Source organism: Pristis pectinata, chromosome 4 (genome assembly GCF_009764475.1).
Source record: "Pristis pectinata isolate sPriPec2 chromosome 4, sPriPec2.1.pri, whole genome shotgun sequence".
Lineage (NCBI taxonomy): Eukaryota > Metazoa > Chordata > Chondrichthyes > Rhinopristiformes > Pristidae > Pristis > Pristis pectinata.
This window is the reverse complement of record NC_067408.1, coordinates 40,142,223-40,167,082: the sequence shown is the minus strand read 5'-3', so window position 1 is coordinate 40,167,082 and position 24,860 is coordinate 40,142,223. Positions and strand designations below refer to the sequence as shown.

At 40.2% G+C, this 24,860-nt stretch overlaps 1 protein-coding gene across 2 annotated transcripts in view; it reads right to left on the bottom strand.

Moving 5' to 3' along the window:
- afap1l1a (actin filament associated protein 1-like 1a) overlaps nucleotides 1–24,860 on the bottom strand; it is a 159,376-nt gene that overhangs the window by 30,449 nt on the left and 104,067 nt on the right. For both annotated transcript variants that reach the window (XM_052013836.1, XM_052013835.1), the window contains exons 8-12: nucleotides 23,985–24,164; nucleotides 21,283–21,366; nucleotides 18,611–18,704; nucleotides 14,065–14,214; nucleotides 2,309–2,520 (exon numbers count right to left, since the gene is read on the bottom strand). In XM_052013836.1, the coding sequence (XP_051869796.1) occupies nucleotides 2,309–2,520; nucleotides 14,065–14,214; nucleotides 18,611–18,704; nucleotides 21,283–21,366; nucleotides 23,985–24,164 (720 nt within the window). The remainder of the gene's footprint in view (nucleotides 1–2,308; nucleotides 2,521–14,064; nucleotides 14,215–18,610; nucleotides 18,705–21,282; nucleotides 21,367–23,984; nucleotides 24,165–24,860) is intronic.

The window sequence follows — 24,860 nt, the reverse complement described above, 5'->3', positions numbered from 1 at the left end:
TGTTGTTTTAATTCTAAACAGCCTGAGTCATTCCTCACCTCCTCTTTACACTTCTGGCAAGGATAGCAATTAGGAGCAGGAGATCCATTGTAATTAGAAGATGCCAAAAAAATCAGTTGTAGTATCACTTGCAATATCCTGGCTGAATTCAGCTAATGTAAAAACATGCAATCAAATCTAAATTTGTTCATTCCTGAACAAAGACCCAACCAGTTCTTCTCCACGAACACTCTTATCCACTTGGCAGAACTTGCCCTCAATGACTTCTCTTTCAATTCCTCCCACTTATTGCAGATCAAAGGGACAGCCATGGGCACTTGCATGGGCCCCAGCTAGGCCTGACCTTTTTTGTTGGCTATGTGGAACAGTTCTCTTGCAACCCTATTCTAATACCACCCCCCCCCCCCCCACCGACCACCCCCACCCAGCCACCAAGCTTTCTCTTCTACATCAATGACTACATCAGTGCTGCCTCCTGCAGAAATCTTCAGTTTCATCACCTTTGCCACCCACTTCCACCCTGCCTTCAAATTCACCTGTACTATCTCTGACATTTCTCTTCCTCTTCTGGATCTCTCTGTGTCCATCTCAGGAGACAGACTTGCCAGTGATGTATTCTATAAACTGACCAAATCCCACAGGTACCTTGACTATACCTCCTCCCACCCTGACTCCTTTAAGGATTGCATTTGAATTTCTCTTTCTCTGCTGCATCTGTTCTTGAGATGAGACTATTTGCTCCAGAGCTTCTGAAATGTCCTCCTTCTTCCAGAAGTGTGGCTTCCTCTCTGCCTTAGTCAGTGGAGCCCTCACACATACTTCCTCCATTTCCCACTTGTCGTCTGCTGCGACCCTCCACCTCCCCTGCGACAAAGCAGTAATAGAGTCAAGCAACAGCAATTTGCTGAGCACCTGCGCCCTGCCGCAACAGCCATTTCAAGTTTCCGGTTGCATGTCACTGTAACTCTCCATCCCACTACCACACTGACCCGTCTGTCCTCAACCTTCTCCATTGCTACTGAGAGTCCAAACACAAATTGGAAGAACAACATCGTCACAGGTGGATAGGGTCATAAAGAGAGCTTTTGGCACTTTGGCCTTCATAGATCAGGGCAGTGAGTACAGGAGTTGGGATGTTATTGTTGAAGTTGTACAAGATGTAGGTGAGGCTGAATTTGGAGTATTGTGTGCAGCTCTGGTCACCTACCTACAGGAAAGATAACAAAAAGCTTGAAAGACAGCAGAGAAAATTTACAAGGATGTAAATTTATAGAGGTATACAAAATTATGAGGGGTGTAGATAGGGTGAATACATACAAGCTTTTTCCCCTAAGGTTGGGTGAGACTAGAACCAGAGGACATAGGTTTAGGGTGAAAGGTGAAATAAAAAAGGGGAATCTGAGGAGGAACTTCTTCACTCAGAGGGTGGTGTGAGTGTGGAACAAGCTGCCAGGGGAAGTGGTAGATGCAGGTTCAATTGTAACATTTAAGAGAGGTTTGGCTAGGTACATGGATGGGAGGGCTTTGGAGGGATATGGTCCAGGTAGATGGGACTAGGCAGAAGATCAGGTTGGCATGGACTAGATGGGCTGAAGGGCCTGTTTCTGTGCTGTAGTACTCTATGACTCTATAACATCTCATATTCCGATTGGGTAGCTTACAACCCAATGGTATGAACATTGAATTATCCGATTTCAGGCAACCTACCTCCTGCTGCTCATAAACAGTCACCTGTCTACCTCGTTTTCATCTCCCTTCGTTCATCCCTCTCTTCCCCTCCCCCCACCTGGTCCCACCTGCCCATCAATCCTCTGCATCTGGTTGTACCTGTCACCTACCAGGCTCTAACCCAAGCCCAATGTTCTGCTAATATACTGGCAATCTTTTCTCTTCCTTCTCAGTCCCAATGCAGGGTCTCAACCTGAAACCTCGACTTGCACCTATTGCCTGTACAGATGCTGCTTGACTCATTGAGTTCTTCCAGCATTCTCTTTTTGTTCTAGATTCCAGCATCTGTAATCTCTTTTGACTTCTAATCAAATCTAAAACCTTCCTGGTCTGTACAGCTCATCTGAACAGAATGTCTGCCTCATGTGCTGACTGAATTAACTCACCGAGTCTATCTCAGAGCAATTCACATGAAAACAAATATGTTCAGGTGAGCTGAAGTGCATGGTAATAAGCACAAGAGGTGGAATATTCACTTCAGCTAAGCTTATTTTTGAAGCTTTTTTAAAAAAAAACTTAATTAGAAAATGGCTGCTTCAGAGTTAAATAATGAATATTAATTCATAATAAACAACTGCACCTCTAGAACACAAACGTCCTGTCCATTTCGAAGGATCCGGAAAGCGAAGGGATGCTTTGGTCCAAATCCTGGAACCACTTCACAATCCTTCAGTGCAATGGAATTTACATGTGTCCGTAGATCTGTTCTGTCCTTGTGGAAGTACAGTGTGTTGACTTTCAGCCGGCACCAACGTTCTCTCCAGCAGTTATTAACCATTACATTGAGGTAACCTAGAAAAGGGTTAAGAGCAAAAGGCACAAATTAGACTGCTGCAAACGCTTTCCATATAACATCAGTCTGAGCATAATGGTTTGATTATGGAGATAGAGGGGTACATTCATGTTTTGAGATCAAGCTTATTGACTTGTGCTGTATGCAACCCAACCACACACTAAATTGCATAAACTTAATCTCATCAATGTTCTCAATATCAGCAACATTTCTGGATTTAAGATTGACCTAGACATACTCTTGCAGCATGAACCTGCCAAGTTACTCTCAAAACATTTCAATATTCACTCTTCTTAATAACAGCAAAAGTGAATAAAATAATGTGACAAATTATTTCTGAACTTTACTATTAAGCAATAGATTCATAGAGAAATTACATAATGCAAACCGGTCCAGTGGTCCACCAAGTCCACGCCGACCATCACACTCCCATTTTTATACTAATCCTACTCTAAACCACTTTGTTCTGTCTTGGTATCTGCAGGTCACAGCTAGTTTTAGCAACAAGGATGAGAATCTGCTCACAAACTCACACTGCTGTTGCTTTGTGGCAGCCATGAAGAAATGATAAAGAACAGCCTGGTAATGGTATTCTTCCATGTATCCTTCTCTGAGAGAAAACACCCATCCTATTCCTTCCATTGCAATACAGATGAAAACCAAAAAAGAAACACTGACACTTGAAATCCAAAATAAAAACAGAATATGCTGGAAATACTCGGCAGGTCAGGCTGCATCTGGGAGAAGAGTTATCATTTCGGGTCGAAGACCCTTTCATCAGGTCTTAGACTTGAAGCGTTAGCTCTGCTTCTCTTTGCACAGATGTGACCTAACTTGTGGGATACAGCTGAAGGGGTAGCATGGTAGTGTAGCCGTTAGTGTAATGCTATTACAGCACCAGCAACCCAGGTTCCATTCCCGCCGCTGTAAGGAACTTGTACATTCTCCCCGTGTCTGCGTGGGTTTCCTCCGGGTGCTCCTCGGCATGCTAAGAGTGTGTTTCGATGTACATGTGACTAATAAATAAATATCTTATCTACTTCTCATCATTCTGTGGAGCCACAACACAATATCAGGTTATGCAACCAAGGTGGTTGACATATCATTACCAGGAAAATGCAAAGAACATCATCCTCCACTTCCCCCCAGAATTTATCTTTGCCCCAACTTCACATGCAGAGTATTTGCAAGGGTTAATCCTCACATCAACCATCTTGTGGTCTTTATGAGGAAGTTTCTCAAATATTGCCACGTGGATAGCGGCCAACCAGAACTGGTTTGAGATGACCCAAATTTATTTTTAGCTGAAACTAATGCACCATTAGTTGGCCAGGATTCAAATGAACATCCCAGAGCTCCCAGGGTTCCAAACCTCAGTTCCTTTACAGAAGTTTTTTGACTTAAAAGATTGTGAAATACAATTAATAAATAGCAATGAAAAGTACAATTGGTTAAAGTCCTATCACTTCGAAGCAAATAGAAATCCTGTATCTGAGATCCAAAGTACAGGCAGTTCAACACCTGACACTTCTGTTTGTGGTTTTACTTGGTTCCTGTTTTAAACTTTTCAAGAAGTGAAGTGCCAGGAAGGAAAATCACAAAGAGTAATTGAAGAAATCTAATCTATTCTGGTGACCTATATTTGCAGTCCACATTCCCAGCAGCAGTATTAATATTCTTTTCCCCCTTATGGTCTCTTCTCAATGACTTAGAATTATACTCAGTCATACAGTAACAGAGAAACAAAGGACTGCAGATGCTGGAATCTGGATGAATAACACTATGATGCTGGAGGAACTCAGCAGGCCAGGCAGCATTGGTGGAGAAAAGCAAGTGGTCAACGTTTCGGGTCAGGACCCTTCTTCAGGACTGAAGATAGGAAAAGGGGAAGCCCAATATATAGGAGGGAAAAGCAGAGCAGTGATAGGTGGACAAAAGAGGGAAGGCGGGGTGGGCACAGGGTAGTGCTAGGTAGATGCAGGTGAGAGATAGTGATAGGTAGGTGCGGGGGAGGAGGGGAGAGCAGATCCACCAGGGGATGGGTCAAAGGTAAGGAGAGAGGGGAAACAATGGTAGAAAAAAAGAGGTTAGGAAAGGGAAGAGAAGAAGCATGGTGGGAGGGTGGGGGGGATTACCTAAAGTGGGAGGATTCATTAACAGTCCTGTTTACACCCCGAATTGATATGCAATGCTGGGAAATTATTTCCTATATTAGTACAAACCAAAATGAATATCACCATCCTCAAAGAGTTGTCCATTACTATCCCTGGCTCAGTTGCAGAAAGTTGTATGTTCATGTTACGCTCTGGAAACATCATTTCAAAGTCTTGGCTGACAGTCCAGTATAGAACTGCCATAATTCTGCACTACTGGGGCTGCTGCCTTTGACTCAGATCAGAATCAGAATCAGAATCAGGTTTATTATCACTGACTTGTATGTTGTGAAATTTGTTGTTTTGCAGCAGCAGGGCAGTGCAAAGACATAAAATTACTATAAATTACAAAATAAATAAATAGTGCAAAAAAAGGAATAACGAAGTAGTGTTCATGGGTTCATGGACCATTCAGAAATCTAAAAGTGGAGGGGAAGAAGCTGTTCCTAAATAGTTAAGTGTGGGTCTTCAGGCTCCCGTATGTCATCCCGGATGGTAGTAATGAGAAGAGGGCACGTCTTGGATGGTGAGGGTCCTTAGTGATGGATGCTGCCCTCTTGAGGCACCGCCTCTTGAAGATGTCCTTCCCGTGATGGACCTGACTGAGTCTGCAACCCTCTGCAGCCTCTTGCAATCCTGTGCATTGGAGCCTCCATACCAGACGTTGATACAACCGGTCAGAATGCTCTCTACCATAAATCTATAGAAATTTGCAAGAGTCTTTGGTGACAAACCAAATCTCCTCAAACTCCTAATGAAGTATTGGTATTGGTTTATTATTGTCACTTGTACCGAGGTACAGTGAAAAACTTGTCTTGCAAACCGATCGTACAGGTCAATTGGCATGCTTTCTTCGTGATTGCATCAATGTGTTGGGCCCACGATAGATCCTCCGAGATGTTAATGCCCAGGAACTTGAAAGCTGCTCACCCTCTGAGGGCTGGTGTGTGTTCTCCTGACTTCCCCTTCCACAATCAATCCCTTGGTCTTGCTGACATTGAGTGCGAGGTTGTTGTTGCGACATCGTTCAACCAGCCAATCTATCTCACTTCTGGATGCCTCCTCGTTGCCATCTGAGATTCTACCAACAACAGTAGTGTCATCGGCGAATTTATATATGTTAAAACGAGGCCCTGCTTGCTCTCTCAGGTGGACATGCAAGATCCTATGACATAATTCTGAAGGATATTCCCAAAAGTGCAGCTTGTGGAAATCAATGCATGGGAATCAATGCTTATAAAAACAAAGCCTCAGCAGGAACCCTTAATGCGCATACGGTGAATTGCAGCGTGAAGTTCTCCTGGTTTTACTGTGAGTGAAAAACAATGGTTGTTGGTGGTGACCTTTTGATCCAATTTCTGTCAGCAACTTAAGGAGGTGCACCACACATCTTAATGACAACATCACACATGGAAAAATTGATAGAAATGACACCAGCAATATGGTGAATTGTGACAGATGGAACAATATCCCGATGGATAGAATTCCAATACACGTGCAAAATATATATAATATGCAACTTATAAATAAAAACAGACACAAAAAGTTTTTTTTCTAATCCACTTTCTAAGCTTTCATTCCATATTTTGATAAAACTGTCTCTGGTTATAGTACGTGCAGCTGGTTTCTGTTGGGATGAGGTGGGGCTTATCAAATTCCTGCAGAATGGAAAAGCCAATGGATGTCTCTCATCTATCCAAGGCCCTGGCCAGAAATTAAGGATGTATGGGTGTGAGAGAGAAAAAGCCCAAATGCAGATCTTCAGACAATAAAAAAATGCATAAAATCACACTTGGTATGACAACTTCAAGGAAATACTCATGAGGAGGCCATACCCAATGGAACTGATCTCATGGTAAACTAAAAGAGAACAAAATGTGTGTGCTGGTTGAAAGAAGAAATAAATAATTAAAAAATCCACACCAGTGTTTATTTTGGCGGTACCTGAGGTGCTATGACATCTGACAACAATTAATTCTACTCCTCCATATCAAACCTACCACCGTAATACAGTTGAGAAGCAAGTCTACACATTGGTAACGTTTATACTGGGTCATTTGTTTGTGGGTTTCGTAAGATTTATGTTTTATGCCAGTCTAGCTTATTAATCCCCAAAGTCCAGTTACCTGCACCTCGCCTACTTATGTGTTAAATCAGTCCTGACACCCAGTAAACCTCTATATATAACATAACTAGAAAGTTATTTGTCTTAATTACTCACACATCCATTTAACTTTTATGCACATTGCAAAAGCAAAGGAAAAACTGGCCAGATGGTGCAGATGTCCTTGATAAGTGTCTGGCTGATGGGGATACATGAAACAGACCAGACATGTGGCAGGCAGACACTAATTCTAACCTTGCTGGAACTCAGAATTGGAACTGTACTGGCCTGTGATCAAGTGTTTGTTGATATGCAACTGGGGTGTGATTCTTTCCCTGATGGGTGGTGTTGGATTTAACAGCAATTGTATCTGTGGAATTACCACCATTGCCAGAAAATCAAGCGAACCTTTTGGGAGTGGTAGGAAATTAATGCAAATCTGCACATATTTCCAGATCACAGGATGATTGTTGTCCCTTATTTCTGCAAAAAGGCTAATAATTTCTATCAATATTGTTTCTCTAAACTCCCATCTTTGAGAGTTAGTGTTACAGAGAGATACAGCACGAAAATAGGCCCTTCGGTCCACCGAGCCCTTGCCGACCATCAACCTCTTATTTATACTAATCCTATATTAATCCATTTTATAAAAAGTCTCCCTACATTGTCATCAACTTCTCACAAACTCCACCTCTCACCCCACACACCAGGGGCAATTTACAGTGGCCAATGAACCTACCAATCCACATGTCTTTGTGATGTGGGTGGGAACTGGAGCACCTGAAAGAAACCCACACGGTCACAGGGAGAATGTGTAAACTCCACACAGACATCAGCTGAGGGCAGGACTGAGCCCAGATCTGTGGCACTGAGAGGCAGTGGCTCTACTAGCCGTGCCACTGTGCTCCCCATAATTCTGTCTTCTAGTTTCTCACCACTTCTTCTGAAACTATTTTCCCTTCTCTTTGTTATTCATATGTTGTGCAGAGTTCCAATCAAACCTCTTCTGCAGGGAGAATGCCCTACATAGGCATATTATTTATAATATCTATTAAGCTAAATTTACACAGCACACCTTTTTATCGTAAAATTTTACATTTTAGTATTTGATGCCAAATATGATTAGGTAAATTCAGAAACTTGATCTTAAATCTGAACAAGCAAACTACATAGATACAAGATAGCAAAAGTAGAAATGAGATTAAAATAGGTAATCAATGGCAAATAGTTAATGAATTAATTGATTGGTTAATTAATCTGCAATAAATATACATATACTTTAATTAGAACACTGCACATTCTTCTCAACCACAGCTTTACCTCTTCAAAAACTTTCTAAATACGATAATTCCACTTTCCATGATAGTCACCATTGTGTATACCTTGTGGGCCGAAAGGCCTGCTTCCATGCTGTATGACTCCATTCCAAGCGAGTAGTTCATCTGTACAGGAATATTCAACAAAGCCTGGTACTTCTTTTCCCTGCATGATGTGCAGGCCCCAAACAAAACCATCTCCAGGGCCTCAACTGTGAATTGGTTAGTAGTACTTATGCCTCTGAATTGGAAGGTTCTATTCAATTCCCTCTCCAGAGACATGGGGGCAAAAATTTAGGCTGATGCATCAGGTCAGAACTGTGCCTGTACAGTTTTGATTGAACTGAGGCAGGCTGGGGAGCTAACTCTAGTTTTGTGGCCAATAATTATCCCTCAATCAACATACCTAAAAAAAAATTATTTGATTAATGTCAGCCTGTGAAAGCTTGCTGTATGTAAATTGCCTCCCACATTTCCTTCATTAGAATCGAAGCATCACTTAAAAGAAAGTACTTCACTGGTTCTATTTGGGATAATGTGAGAGACCCTCTATATTTATGCAAGCAAGCACTTCTCTTCCCTGCCATTCTCATAATGAATGAGAAATGTAATTAATCCTGAGACAAGTCAGTTGACCCTCATTGTCTCAGTTGAAAGTCAAGCTTTGAGCCGCAGTAATCCACAAATTGCCTCAAGTAGACTGAATATACATCTTCAGTCTCTGGCTTATTTAAAAATATAACATTTGGTATTAATGTCAGCACCCTGTGACTTGTAAAACCAGTGTGTTCATTTTGCATTTAAACAGAATGCTTAAAGAGTTCCAAATCCCAAATCCTTTGAGCATATCATTCCACGAAGTTTAGTATTAATCATGAACTAGACTCAACACCCAAAATAATATTCCATCCACCAAGTGTTGTTTATACAATTATAAGCAATAACTGCAAAAAATTTTAGTACAAACCCCAGATGAGGTAATGGAAGTCTTAAGACAGTATGGAATATTGCCAAATGTAAAAGCATTACTTCAATATTGAATTGAATTAGCTTTTTGAGATAGTTTTCTTGGGACATGCACATCATTCATGGAAAAGAGCTACCAGTCTTTGTTGAATGTTTACATGCAGATGAACTACTCACTTGGAATGGAATCATACAACACAGAAACAGGCCTTTCAGCCCACATAATTTGCACCAACTAGCAAGCACCCACTTATACTAATCTCATATTTTACCCAGCCACATTCCAATTAACTCCTCGCAGAGTCTACCAACACTTACACACTGGGGGCAACTTACATTGGCTAATTATCCTACCAACCTGCATATCTTTGGGATGTAGAGGAAACTGGAACACCCAAAGGAAACCCATGTGGTCTCAGGGACTACGTGCAAGCACCACACAGACAGCACCAGTAGTCAGGGTTGAACCAGGGGCTCAAAGGACAGATGTTTGCTATCAGTTTTAAACAGAAAATTCAAAGATAAATTCAACCTTGACTGGAAGCTTAACAGCACAAAGAAGGTTTTTGCAGCAAGTGTTTCCCTGGAAGGAAAGATAAACCCACAATAGAAAAGTATTTTTTTGCCTTATGTAGCTGGAAAAGCATTTTTTAGATTTTCCTGTGATTCCATTGGCTGATTTTCCTTGTTTAATTTCCCTTTTCCTGTGGAAATTTAATGGTTACTGGGATGAGTTGGAAATATCCAGTTGTAATGCTCTAGGAACATTTCTGGGAATTCTCTGGACGTGACTCAGATTTCCCAGCAATTCACAAACATAGATGGTCCTGGGGTGAACTCGGGGTCACCGAAGGCTGCCAGGCAGCCTACATACAGCTGATTTCATGACTGCAAGTGTATACCCAGTGTCTCGATGGTGCACATGCTCCCAGTTGGAACTTGTGGCCTGAAGGATCTCAGGGTCTGCTGGTTGCAAACATCTCAAGGTGTGTCCAGGCATCATGAGTAGTCCCAGCTGGTCATTCATATGACCACAGGAGTTTACTATTCTCCTTTATCAAGGTGAGAAATGAAGAGTAAGTACAGCAAATAAGATTTGCTTATAATTATTAATTTGTATGATCATTCACTGGTTGGCTAAGCACAGCTCCAATACCATCTATAAAATAGCTGATGACACCACTGTTGTTGGCCGAATCATAGGTGGTGATGTGTTGGTGTACAGGAGTGAGACAGAACATCTGGTTGAGTGGTGCTGCAAATAACAACTTCATGCTCGATGTCAACAAGACTAAGGAGCTAATCACCGACTTCAGAAAGGCGACGCCAGGAGACCACATGCCAGTTCTCACTGGTGGATGAGAGATGGAGGGAGGAAGCAAATTCAAGTTCCTGGGCGTTAACATGTTGGGTGACCTGTCCTGCACCCAGCACATAGATTCAATCATGAAGAAGGTGTGTCAGCTCCTCTACTTTCTTAGAAGCTTAAGGAGATTTGGCATGTCACCAAATACTCTAACAAACTTCAACAGATGCCCTGCTGAAAGTATCCTGACTGGTTACATCACGGCCTGATATGGCAATTCCAATACACAGGTACGCAAGAGGCTGCAGAGAGTAGCGGACACAGCCCAGTCCATCATGGGCATAGCTCTTCCCACCATTGACAGCATCTACAGGATCTCAAAAAGGTGGCATCTATCATCAAGGATCTCTGCCATCTGGGTCATGTCCTCTTCTCACTGCTACTGTTAGACAGGAGGTACAGAAAGTCCAACACCACCAGGTTCAGGAATAGCTTCTTTCCTACAACCATCAGGTTCTTGAACTGACCTGCACAACCCTGATCCTATCTCAGCAATGGAACACTACAGACCACCTCTGGCACTACTATGGACTTGTCTCTGATTGTGTCGTTTTTTGCACGAAGGGCTTGTTTTTTTTCCTCTCTCTTTTCATTGTTTTGTATAATTTATGAATAATTTATGTTCTGTGTGTTGTCTATACTGATGTTCCTGTGATGCTGCTGCAAACAAGTTTTTCATTGTACCTGTGCCTCACCTTACTTGTGCACATGACAATAAACTCGACTGACTGTACAATAATGATTCTTATCTGGTCTCATCTCACTAAAATATCTGAATTCAAAAACTGCAGATGCTCAAAATCTGAAATAAAAACAGAAAATGCTGGAAACACTCAGCAGGTCAGGCAGCATCTGTGGAAAGAGAAATAGAGTTAATGTTTCAGGCCAAACATCCTTCATCAGAATGGCTCCAGTATTTTCGATTTTGCTTGTCTGCAATGTTTTTTTGGTTCGTCTACCCTGAGATCGGAAAAGAATACGTGAGAAGACATGCAAAAAAGGAAACCTAGATCACATGGGTGTGCTATTTTTCTGCTCCCAAGGTTATACAATTATATAAATAGATATTTGCTCGCAAACACACACTTCTGAACTTTAAACACTTTGACCATTTACAGTCATTCAACATGGGGATTTTGCTTTGGTTCAGTATCATAAACACAGGGATGTAAAAATATGGGTGTGGCTTAAATGAAAGGGAGTGACACAGGTCACATCTGGTGCACTTTGTTCAATTTTGGTAATGACACAACCGGCAAGTTGTATAATTATTGGCGGGAGTCAGGAGGAGAACCAAGCAGCAGATTCTTGAACTGATGGCTCTGAGCTGTAATAAGATTGTTGAGTCTGTATTTTGACTCTCTGGAGAAGTAAACAAAGAAGGTATTGATAGAGATCTTCATGATTTTGATGAATATCAAGACTTTTATCAAGAAAGCTTTACTGCCAAACACATGATTTAAGGATGTAGGATGAACATTTAGTTCAGTGATAAAACAAATTAGAATACTCAGGCAAAATTTCATTCTAAGTTATAAAAGTGTGCAAAAGTTTGCAAGAAACCCATGATTGGTTTTATAACATGATTAAATCCCTCTCAAGAAAGTGGCTTGGTTCCAGTAACATGAAAGAAAATTGATGGGAAGTTTGGAAGGGTGGATTAAAGGAAACAATATTTCTCACATGATCGTATCTTCAGTGTATTACTACATCAGCACATTTTAAAGACACCCACATTGGAAATGCATTGACAAAAAGGTTTACAGAAAATCTCATAGCCTGGTGTAAGTACAAAGAGTTTCCATTAGGAACCTACACGTTCTCTACAAAGGACATTCCAGGGTCTGGAAGAGGTTCCCAAAAGTTGACTTCTAATTTCTGGGAAATCTATGTACTAACGTGGAAGTACCAATATCCAAGAGGGCCTCACCTCTAGGAAACAATAATTTCTGGTTTCCTTAGATCCCTTCATACATGGAATGATACTTATCAGTAAGAAGTTAAATTATTTTAAATTCTTGTAGTCAAGCCTGCAATTCCTTGGGTGATGCCTATTTCCATCCTGAAAGCTACTGGTATGCCTGTTTTTACCAGGGTTACCAATGCCAAAGCTATGCCTAAATAATTTGAGATTCTGGGCAAGGTAACTCTGATGATAGGAAGTTGTCTGCCTTGGTAATGCCTCACTTGAGTCGTGTAGACTCTCTGTTCTCACAGGCCAAATGGATACAGGTCAACAGCATTGGGCTGGAGCTGTTGCGTTAAAGTGCCATGAGGAGTACTGATTTTTAATTACACTGGACCACCTCATGCAGATGTCAAGCTGCCCTTCATGTGCAAAATGCTGGCTGGCTTCAGTGACCATGCCATGTATTCCAGACTTTAGTGTCTGTACAGTGCAATGCAGAAGAACAGAACGGACAGGAGGTCAGACCTGGGTACATCAAACCTTTTGCTTCCTCCTTCTTCCTGGTAGGCAATCCCTCAAGATGGAGGATGACTTGCTTCTTCATCAGTTCTCACGGTGGATAGTTTGTGATGTGGTCTACCCCTTCTGCTATTTATACTGAACCTTTGTGTGCTCCTGACCAATGGACACGACGTTCTCAGTGCCTGTCTACTGGGCAGCAGTGATTCCTGTTCTCGTCTATGCTGAGATGTTATAATCTAAAGCAGACACCTCAAAGTATTGGAGAGATGATTCACACACATACTGAGACACAAACACACTCTAAGCATATGTAGATGCATTCTGACTTCACACACTGGAATATAGACACACAATCTTACCCACACACTTTTCCTCCTTAGCACTCCCCACACCCTAATCTCCTCACTCCCTATTTTTGTCCCTCCTCCCTTAACTGCCTCGTCCAGTCTTCCTCCTCACACTTAGCACCCCTCATTTACTCACCTCATTCCTTATCTGCCATCTCCATAGTTTCCATTACTAATCCCCCAGACTCACTTTCTATAGGACTAACACTCACTTTAACTCTTTTTCTTTTTTTGAACATTTTTAAGATTTCAAGCTTGCTTTGTCTTGTACTCAATTTTTTCTTTATTAATTTTTTTACTCATTCTGTTTGTTTTCTTATAGTCTGCCCAATCTGTTGACCTGTCAGTCATCTTTGTGCAATGATATGCTTTTTCTTTATGTTTAATGCAATCTTTAACCACTAAAGGATGATCCACCTCTTGGAATTATCCTTTCCCATTGTCATATATCATAAGAGTAACATCACTACGCCCCTGGACCTAATATGAACTTAAGGGGCAGTTCTTCTCTGTACTTGAGGAGCTGGATACACTTCATACCTGGCCCCTCAGTTTCCTGCCAGCCATTGCTAACTTATTTAACCCTGCCTCCATTCATTGAATCTGGATTGAAAAGGCAAGTGAACTGCTTTATAATATAAATAAAAATATGTTCATGTAAGATAAATGCTTTTTAAAAGAGGCATTATTTTAACTTTTTTTCAATTTTGTTCTATCTGGTAAACAGGATTGTGGATTTGCATTGGAGGCATTCTCAAGGTGTGGGATATCTTGTGCGCAAATGAGCTTATCATGTCAAACATAAATAATAAAACATCAGAAATGTTTATTAAAGTAATGAAAAGCAGATGAGTACTAACCACAGCATGGGATGTCCTCTTCAGTTGAAGAAGTCTGCTCTTCTGAGGCCTGTTTCTTCTTTGCCAAACTCATGATGCGGGTAATCTTCCTCCCTGCAGCCTTGCTAACTGTGCCTTTTAGTTCAGCCAAACCACTTCTCTTCCCTTTCCCTATTTGATCATAAACGATAAAATAGATTAAGCCGCGTTGATGTGCCTGCAGAATGCAGAGGGCATGTGACACAACTTGTGGAATGCTAGGGAGGGTCATTTGCAAGTTGGGGAGTGACTGTTCTATAGCCCATTCCCATCTCACCCCACAGAATATGACAGACATTTAAAGAACATCATGAAAACATCCCATATGTCTGTGGCAGAGTCTGGATTGTGTCAAACAAACGTTATTCCTTTTAAAGTCAAAAAACATTTTATCTGGTTTATGTATTAATGTTATTCACATAAATAATGAAGAGTTTGCAGTTTTCAACAGAACATTTATAATATATCAAGCACAATAAGGGAGGGGACATCCGTGTAAAGGAGATTAATGAACATTATGGATTATAATTAAAAAAGGATAAGGAGGACATCTACAGACATAAATTTGATTGGCCCCTAAAATGGGTGCTGGGGTCGAGGTGGGTGATTAATGCATGCTGGTTCAGTGTAATATAGCAACCTGACAACTTCATGCTGCCTGCTAATTATAATTACCATAAGATAGAAGGAGTAGGCCAAAGAAATAATGTAGCCATTCAAAAGGTTTATGCCAAATTCTTGAATTCAACTCCACTTTCCTGGTCAACCCAGATCTTTTGATTCCCTTGGTGTCCAAAAGTCTATCAGTATCTGTTCTGAATATGTATCCAGCCAAAGGTAACTACATCTGTCACAAGCTGGATGGTTCAGAAGGTGGCTGAGTAGCTAGCACTAGTTAAAGCTAGCCTGTACTAGTCCAAAGCCAGCCTGCCTGCATATCTTCAATGGAAAGTGCACTGTGGCGACAGCAGGTGTTGGCAGATGTCTTACAGTTGAAGTTGATCTTGGAAACATTGAAGAGTGGTGCAACATGAGAGAAATTGGACTGCACTGGAGGAAGTAGGGAGGAATAGAATGAAAGTCCTATACATGCTGGGAGCCATGCACCTTTCACACAAAGCAGAGGGAGCAGATGGTCCAAGAAGTTAATGCCAGGAGTTGTGTCTTAAGGACCTGGATGCAATATTCCAAGAAGTTCGACCATCTTATCTAAGTGGGTGCATCTTCAAGTGTCACATCAGACCACACAGATTCACCCATTCCTTTTCACTCACCTATCATTAAATTTGTTTCTGTTGGAGGCTTTACTGCCATCTAATGTTTCAGTACTGTTGAATAATCATCATGGCCGTGGATTGCTGTGTACAAAGGAGATTTCAGGATGTCCAGTATTCTAGTAATTTGCCCCCAAAGTCCCTTCCTGCTATCATTTTGCTTCTGCATAGGCAAGAGCACTGCCTTTATGATGGGCAGAATAGTAGCACACAGCAGAGGATAGAACAGTGTGAGACCCTCACTGGAGGACACACGGTTAATTAAGGACACTTGACGTGGATTTGTGAAGGACAGGTTGTGTCTGACTAACTTAAGAGTTTTTAATAGATCTAGTAACAAGGTTGATGTTGAGTGTGGTGTGTTTGATGTAGTCCATGTGGATTTTAACAAGGCATTTGAATGAAAAACTTAGTTGTAGGAAGCAAACAGTAATGATCGACGGAAATTTCAATGACTGCAGCACTGTTCACACCAGGGTTTTGCGGAGCTCTTGTTTTTTGTAGGCTAATGATTTGGATGCAAATGTGGGGATCATGATTAAGAAGTTTGTTGATAATAACAAAATTAGCAGTGTGATTGACAGGGAGGATGCAAGTTCTAGGCTACAATAAGATACCAATGGTTGGAAGGACACAAAAGCAGCAAATAGAATTCAGTCTGGAGGAAAGCAGAAAACACTGGAAACACTCAGCAGATTGGGTAGTATCTGTGGAAAGGGAAACAGAATATCGGGTCAAAGGTCTACAGAACTCTGCTTCTCTTTCCACAGTTGCTGCCTAACCTGCTGAGTGCTTTCAGCAGTTTCTGGTTTTAGTTCAGATTTCCAGCATCTGCATTTCCTTGAGTTTCAGTATGGAGAAGGTTGAGGTAATGTATTTGGGGAGAACAAACAAACCATTGGGAATACACAATAAATAGTAGGATAATAAGTATAGTGGTGCAGGGCATCTTAGATTGTATGACAACAGATCCCTGAAGTAGCAGCACAGGAGGATAAGGTGGTTAAGAAAGCATAGGAGATACTTGCCTTTATTAGCAGTGGCATAAAACATAACAGCAGAAAAATCACATGAGTACTAAATAAATATTGGGTAAGCTACAGCTAGAGTACCGTGAACAATTCTGGCCACCACACCACAGGAAGGATGTGAGAGCACAAGACTTGATATGGTGGAGATTTACGAGGACGTTGCCAGGGTTGGAGAGTATAGTTATGAAGAGAGACAGTGTAGGCTTGGGTTATTTTCTTCAGCATTGACCAGAAGGAATTTCCATTGACAGTCACATATCAACTGCAAGTTCAGGAGGTGATTGGCTTTGTGTTCAAAAAGAACTCTGGGTTCAGATATAAAGCCTGGAGTGCCATATTTATGAACTAGCCCTCAACCTTGGCAAATCCTCATCACCATTATGAAATCTCCTCTCCTTAAGTTGACAGCAACCATCATGTCCTTTATGATGGGTGAACTAAAAACAATGCAATGTTGCCGAGATCAGCTATCGACACCTACAGCAATCCAGACACTAACTGCAGGACCTTTGACCTTTGCATGCAGAGCCATTGAGGCATTAGGTAATGTGGCTAGAGCCCTGTGTGAAGGAGGTGACCGATCTCTGAAACAATGGCTAGGAGAACTTTGGGTGCATTGATACCCAGACAATTGGAGGTAGGAGCATTGCTTTTGGAAGGCACTAGGGGACAGCTTAACCTGGCCTGAGACCTTCTGCCTCTCCTCCCTCAAGGTTCCTCTGGTAAATCATTCATTTCCAATAGGGGGGACTTCTCTAGCTCCAGATCGTGCTGCAGTCTCAAAAGGATCACTACTAAAGCTCTCACTGTAAACAGCACTGAGAAGCAGCAGACTTGCTGCACAACTTCTAAATGCTGCAAAACAACAAATTTCATGATATACATGTCAGTGATAATAAATCTGATTCTGATTCCGAAATGCAATTGTCTGTCCTTTGAAATGTAATGGTACCCACTGAAAATGACTTGTAACCTAATGAATAATTTTAGTGCAGGGGCAGAGTTTGACTGTGCTGTTTAGCCTTATGTTCCTGTGCATGGTGCACAACGGGTGTTATGTACCTGCGATTTAACTTCACAATCAATAATTGGTCCTTGAAAGTGGTTTGACATTAGTCACACATGCTCTACATGCTCCATGTGTAGTCATGTCATGCATATGGAAGCATCCAAACAAGTCACAATTTGCGCTGACGACTAAAACACCCAATCCCATTTCATAATCAATTTTATACTTAAAATCAATGGCAGTGGTTAAAAAACATGCTCTACATGACTGAATTTCTAGGTTGTGACAGCAAACGCAGACAATTTTTTCAATATAACTCATCAGTAATGCACACCTGATGTCAGCATGTCATCTGAGTCCACTGTAACTGATATTTGAATGTCAAGCTGGTAACATTATTAATGCAACAGAGAAACCTGATGATAGCATTGATTTGTAATGCTTTCATCTGCAACTTTTAATGGTATGCAGCCTTTTGCTTTCATGAAGGCCAAGGTCCCCAAGGTGGTCTTCCCTTGAAACTGGCATTGATCTGATGTATATAATTTCCAATTATGTAAATTATTGGAGATCAGATTTGGAAGTAATCAACATATAAAAGCCAATATAAGCAAGCAGTTAGAGCTTGCATACAGTATCACACTAATCTTTAAAAATCACTTAAAATATATTACCCTATTCATTTTCTTTGTCTCTTATCTTTTTATGTTCAAGTCAAAAGGAGCTTTTATCTCCTTGAAATTCTGACTTTTCTTTGTTCTCCTGTACATGTTATTTTATTAGAAAAGAGTAGGCTTACTTTAGAAATACTGCTCTATGGCATGAATAAAACTCATGACCTGAAAATAGTAGAAAGGAGACCTTGTTGATTTAAATACAGGAATATCCAGAAAGGTGGGAAAAGCAACTATTGTCTTAACAAGTAATCAGCAGGCCTATCCCATACTGGCATTGTGTAAATTTTGTACAGTACTAACCTCCATTCACTCCAACATAAAAAGTAGGAGTGGGGAAAGGAGTCTTAGGCCAAATTTGTAAAAAAGTAGAACCCATGGAGGCTATATTTAACTCTAGTGTTCGGATACACTTCACTATAGCATTGGTATGAATTCGTGTATATTGTTCCTTTTGTTCCTTTCAGAGGTTGCTCAAAAAATAGGTCCAATGGAGCTGGAGTTTAAGATGATTGTTTACATATCAATGTAATGGCTTACCATGTTCTCTACTCTCTCTGCCATTAACTGGAGATCCACTCTCTCCTGTTACTATGCTCTCGGCATCTGAAGCCTGTTTTTCATTTGATAATCTCTAGAAAAGCATGGAAACAAAGATTAGTCTTTCTTTTTCACAGTATCAGGAAGCCTTGCACTATTTTCCCAAACATCTGCCACAATGATTTTAATTTGAATGGGGTACCAGCAAAAATATAAATTACTACAATAAGGCTAAAATCCCTGTATCGTTTTTTAAACTTACTTCAAGAAAGCGGTGAAATATATATCTTAAGCTTTTAGCTTTGCTTGCTTTTTCACCAAAACAAGCATCTTCTAGATCAAATTGCATAGAACCATATCCAAATTTTTCAGATGCCGCTGCTGAACTTTCTGAAGACTTGAGCTCTGAGTAAATACCTGAAAATCAAAATAACTGCAGATGCAGGAAATCTAAAATAAAAACAGAAAATGCTGGAAATACTCAGCAAATGAGGCTGCATCTGGGGGAAGAGCAAAGGAATTAACATTTCAGTTCGAAGGCCCTTCGCCAGAACTGGGAAGGAGACAAAAGAAGCTCATTAAACTGTAAGGGGGGGTGGGGGACAGCGGGATATCTCCGAGAGGGTAAAACAGGGGTGACCATGGGGATAAGCTGTAAACAAGGTTATATAGTTGATGCGTGAATGGGAGCAATTAGAGAGTGAGAACATAGACATAAGAATGCAGGAGTTGTGAAATGCAGAGCAGGGAGACATGTCCAGCTGATTGGGTTAGGCATGTCCTCCAGTCTCAGAGAAGAAAAGGAAAAATAAGACAAACAAGCTGAGCCAATATCACAGATGGGTGACTGATACAGACAGAGAACCTCGTGTTCCCTTAAGTTGTAGAATTCAGTATTGAGTCCAGAAGTCTGCAACATGCCCAGACAGAAGATAACATGCTGTTCCTCAAGCGTGCGTTGGGCCTCATTGTGACAGTCAAGGATGCCACAGACTAATAGCTCAGAGTGGGAATGGGGTGGACAACTAAAATGACAGGCAACAGAAAGCTTAGGGTCGCCTCTGCGCACTGAGTACAGGTACTCTGCAAAGCGATCACCTAATCTGCATTTGGTTTCTCCAATGTTGTGGTCTCCTCTACTGGACTGGAGGTTCTCTCTCTGTATCAGTCACCCATCTGTGATATTGGCTCAGCTTGTTTGTTTATTTTTCCTTTTCTTCTCTGGGAGTGGAGGACATGCCTAACCCAATCAGCTGGGCATGTCTACTGGACTTTAGTCCCTTGTGTCTTATGCCTCAGGTTCTATTGAAGCTAACAGTTGATTAAGCCATGACCAAAACGGTCAATGGTGTGCCGCACATTGACCATATAGAGTGACTTTAATAGAGCACTACAGTTTGTAAGACAGTATATGTAGGCTGTCTATTCATCAACCAGGTCTGGAAACAATCATTTTTGACTATGTATAACTGGTTACTCTCAAGTTCTCCTACAGTCTCGGTGTTCTATGAATGCTGTTATTGTTTTATCGATAAATGAATTTTTCCCAAAGAAATGAATTAGTCCTCCCAGTTTAGCACACATACTAAATTCCCAGCAAGAAGCTAAGCAAATGTGTCCTTTGGATTCTGCTGATGTTGGCTTTCAATCAGCTATAAAGTGAAATGCAAGGGATGCACTCAAACGAGTTTTCTTTCCCTCCTGTATCCTTCATTCTAACAGTAAATCTAAAACTGGAACTCAATCTGAACAAAATCAAGGGTTAATAAGCAAAATTTTATTAGACAATGAACTTCCTGTATTGTGCCTTACCAATAATAGAGCAAAGTTGTGTGAAACTTAAACCTCCTTTATTACTTCATGTGGTGAATCCTATTGCATTGCAGTGTCATTTTGACCAGATTGCTTTTCTTTATCCTAAAAGTGTCAACCAGCCTTTCCACCATCAAACTAAGCCTGTCTCTGGAAAGCATGGAGTAGCAATCCCTGTTGAGCCTTTCTCTCACTCCAATGGGCAAGGCTGAAAAAAAAAACTACCTTAATGCAAAAGAGCTGCCAAATCTGGTACTTCTTGGAGTGTATGCCGAACTGCATTTATCCATTGAGCCCTGTGGGTGTATTTTGAATTTTTGGAAGTAAGCTTCTCAAAATGTAAAGTTATTTAAATCTACCTGCATAAGTAATTTATCCTGATGTTTGTAAATTAACCATTATATTCAACATTAATATTTTATTCCAAATTGATTCAGAAAATCTTGGAAACACTTATCTGGTCAGGTAGCATCAGTGGGGAGAGAAACATAGTCAATATTTCGGGTTAAATATCCTTCAGCTAAAGTGGAAAATTTAGAAAAACAGTGCATTTTAAATTGCAGAGAGGTGGAAGGAGCAGCGGGAATGTCTGTGATAGGGTGAGGACCAACATTGTCAAGGTAACAACTACTTTAAAAACTGACAGAGACAGAAGCAAAATAAAAGAAAAACAAACTGAAGCAGAAAAGTGCGGTCACATCTGTGCAGGGAGAAAGGATTATTTACCTGAAATAATATTTTGTTCACACTTTATTTTAATCTCATGGTTTTGAACAGAGGTGGTTTGAACATCAATTCGTTTGTGCATTTATTAAATATAACATCCATTGGTTCAAGTGTAAGTGCATCTTACAATTTACCTTTTCCAGTTCTAACTTTGGTAGAAAAAGTGGTGATGTTGATCCTTCTATTCCACTGACTTGGCTGCATACCTCCCTGATTACCTAAATAAACAAAATACAACACATCAGAGATAGCAAATTGAAAGCCCATTTTACCTCTTGCCTATTAAAGTCCAGCAGAAATTTACCTTTTAACTACTGTTGAGAGAGTTGAGGCTCCCACTGGCAGGAAGACCGAATGGAAAATACAGAAAAAAAAATTAACTTCTTTTTCAGGTTAAATTAGGACAGCATATGGACTGACAACACCGAAGTATAATATGGAGATTAATGCATTAGGGCAATTAGCAGAGCAGTTGAGGAAAGAACACAGATGTTATAGAGAGGTAATAGTATCAAAATGTCAGGATTGGGGACAGTGAAGATGTATCATTTTATTATATTGAACAATGATCAGTTGGGAGTGGGTGAGGGGTTGGAACATCACACTACAGAGAGTTTACACTTGAGCAGATCTGATTTGTGTTAATGTTTGTGCATAAGTTACATATCTATACAACAGCTAGTTAAGATGGGCTTTCACTATTTTTCTTTCTTTGGTGAGCAAGGGCCTCTCTGTGGTCAGATCTGCTGAGGTTATGTCTGGATCTATCGTTCTGCTTCATGCATTTCTCTAAAGATTTAACACAGAAATCCATGTGTGAAACAATGGAAGGAAACTGTAGAAGGATTTCACAGCATTGCACAGTCTTGCTGAGGGATCACACCATCTGAAAAGCTAGTGGGGAGGTAAGTTTTTCCTAACTAAAACAATCCATTACTCTGATTCACTTGGAGAAGCTGTGAACAGAGGAAAACCAGAGTGGAAAATTCAGACAGATCAGATATCAGACAAAAATAATCAGAATTATGATCCACACCAATAAAAACAGGATTCACTCCAGAAAGGGTGTCCATTTTCTTTCTCAGTTTCCCTCAGCTATGGTTCAGACTGACAGAAATCAAATCTCCAGGACAAAGGCTTTTAATTTAGATGTTCCATGGAAATACCAACAGATTTAGTCAGAATATAAATGTGAACACTTAACAGGCATGCAAATATAATAGTTATTATTCTTTTGAGTAGTTCTTTCAGTGCTCTTTATTAAGTTTGCTTTACGAACTATATATCAATCAACAAAGAATAGCCTTCAATGAAATTGTTTAAAGTATAATTTGGCATTTAGAATTCTAATAAAAGGAATATATTTTTTGTCTTCAACATTAAATACTGCAGTGATTGGCTCACTGAATCAATACTCTGCTAACCTCAGCAAAGCTGCTGTAACTTGATTTGGAAGTTCTGGACTTGAATGTCACAACTAGTCTGGTGTTATGTCATGCTACAATCTGGAAGCTCAATGGCAGATAGAGACTAACACTCCAGTGTGTATCTGGAGGAATGCTGTGCTATCAGAGGCACAGGCACCTTCCAGATGAGATGCAAAGCTGAGGCCCTGATTAGTATTTTAAGTGGTATAGATGCATTGGCACCATTTTGACAATGGGTAAGGAAACTATCCTCAGAGTTCAGGCCAATACTTGTATTACAATCATCATTTTAAAAATAGATTGTTTGGTCATTATCACATTGTTGCTTTTGAGAGTGAACCGTGTGAAAAATATCGTCACATACCCTACATCAGAACAGTGTCTGTACTTCAAATCTATCTCAATGGTTGTCAAGTACTTTGGAACGTCTTGAAGGAATGTGAAAGCTGATGTTTCATCTTGATCCATTTTAACTTATTTAACATTGCATTCGCAGTAATTAAACATTGCACACAGGCATTTTAATCACACATTTTATTTATAATATTTTCATATTGTAATATAAAGGAATCACACCTCGGTCAATTTCTCAAATACATGTAAATAATAGTTGTCTCTTGTTCTAGTCTTTTCTATATCTTTAAGTTTTATTCAGGGGTAGATATGTCATGGGTTAGGGGCAATAGAGAATAATAAACATACTCCTCTACATCAGGTGGACATTACTGTTGCTGTTGTCAATGGATGCGTGCTTAACCGGTTAGTTAATCTCCCTCCATCTCATTTTAAAGAGGCAACAACCAATTTATTTTATAACATCTCTGTTAAAATAGCTGACTGCAGAATATTAGGTGAATGCTCAAAGCATTTGGCTTCAAATGTTGGCAACAGTAACTTAAGCTCAATAAAGTGATATGAATTTTATTTGTTCATGGGACTTTTAGTGGTGCAGTCATCTTCATTTTGTACTCAAAATTGATTGTCTGACTAAGTTGGCACATTGAACTTTTGAAATTAGCTGAAACATCAGCAATGCAAAAGACACTGTTATCCACTGAGGATTATTCTAATGTGTACTCAGTAGGAAGTGAAGGAGAGAGGGAAAAGAATGCTTCAATCGCTAGCTTTTGGGCAAGGAATTGTTTCAGATGTTCATTTCCAAACAAAACATATGTAGCTCTTAAACACTGAATATTAACAGTTGGAAGCAACCTGGTACACGAAGTCTCCTGTAGAAATCCCTACTAGTCATGATCACCAGAAATGTAACAGTGGATTTGACGTGCTTTGGCCAACCAGAAGCATCCTGCTATGATTCAAAATCTATAGACCATGTAAGAGCATATTGGAGAGTCAAAGATTTGATAGTCCTGATTTGTATCGCATATACGATAAATTGTTGCCAGTACCTTTAACCATTCCTCTGCTTGTTCTTTGCTTTGTACTGCTAATACAAGGGCTTCAGTTCCTGGCTGGGAGAATCTTAGTTCATGCTTTTTGCGTCGACCATCTTTAGGCACATAAATAACATTGCACATGTTCAGTGGCAGCTCCATGTGAGGCTGATGGTCTTTGGAGCTTTTGTAACACTGAGAAAAGGGAAATGTACATTAGTTTCTTTTCTGAAGGAAATCCGTCAGTACAAAGGCAACTCTTTTTCCTCAACACATGCACTAAATTAACCGTTAATGAACAATATGACTTGATAGTGTTGCTTTTTGGTTATTTAATACAGAAATAATTATCAAACACGCCTAACATATTCATGCATCCCATTAGTTTTCCCAACCGGATGTCTGGAAAAAGCTGTAGGAAGTTTCCCATTAACAGACTTGCATTGAAAGAATTTCCTGCAGCATATTATATTCAGAGACCAATTTATATCCTCTGGACTGAATTTGTAGCAAAGCTACTTATTTCAAACACAGAGATAATGCCCTGTGTGACTATCAATGTGATTTTAACATTATCCTAAATATTAAAAAGCCTTGTAGTTAACACTGACAGAGACAGAAGTAATATTACTTTATTGATGTGTTCAAAAAAAGTTTTCTCTGTTTGATGACTTTATGCTTTAATTACAGTAAATTTATATTACAGAAGTATCTAATTGGGAGAACAGAACAAATAATCTTGACTTTGCCATTTTATTTTTTAACAGAAATTGGGACTACATACTAAATGAGGCATTGTACTGTCAGAATGGAATATGCACTAGTGAAAATTGTAAACAAAAATTCCAAGAGTCTAAGGTTTCCGGGTTAAATTGATTCAAATATTAATTC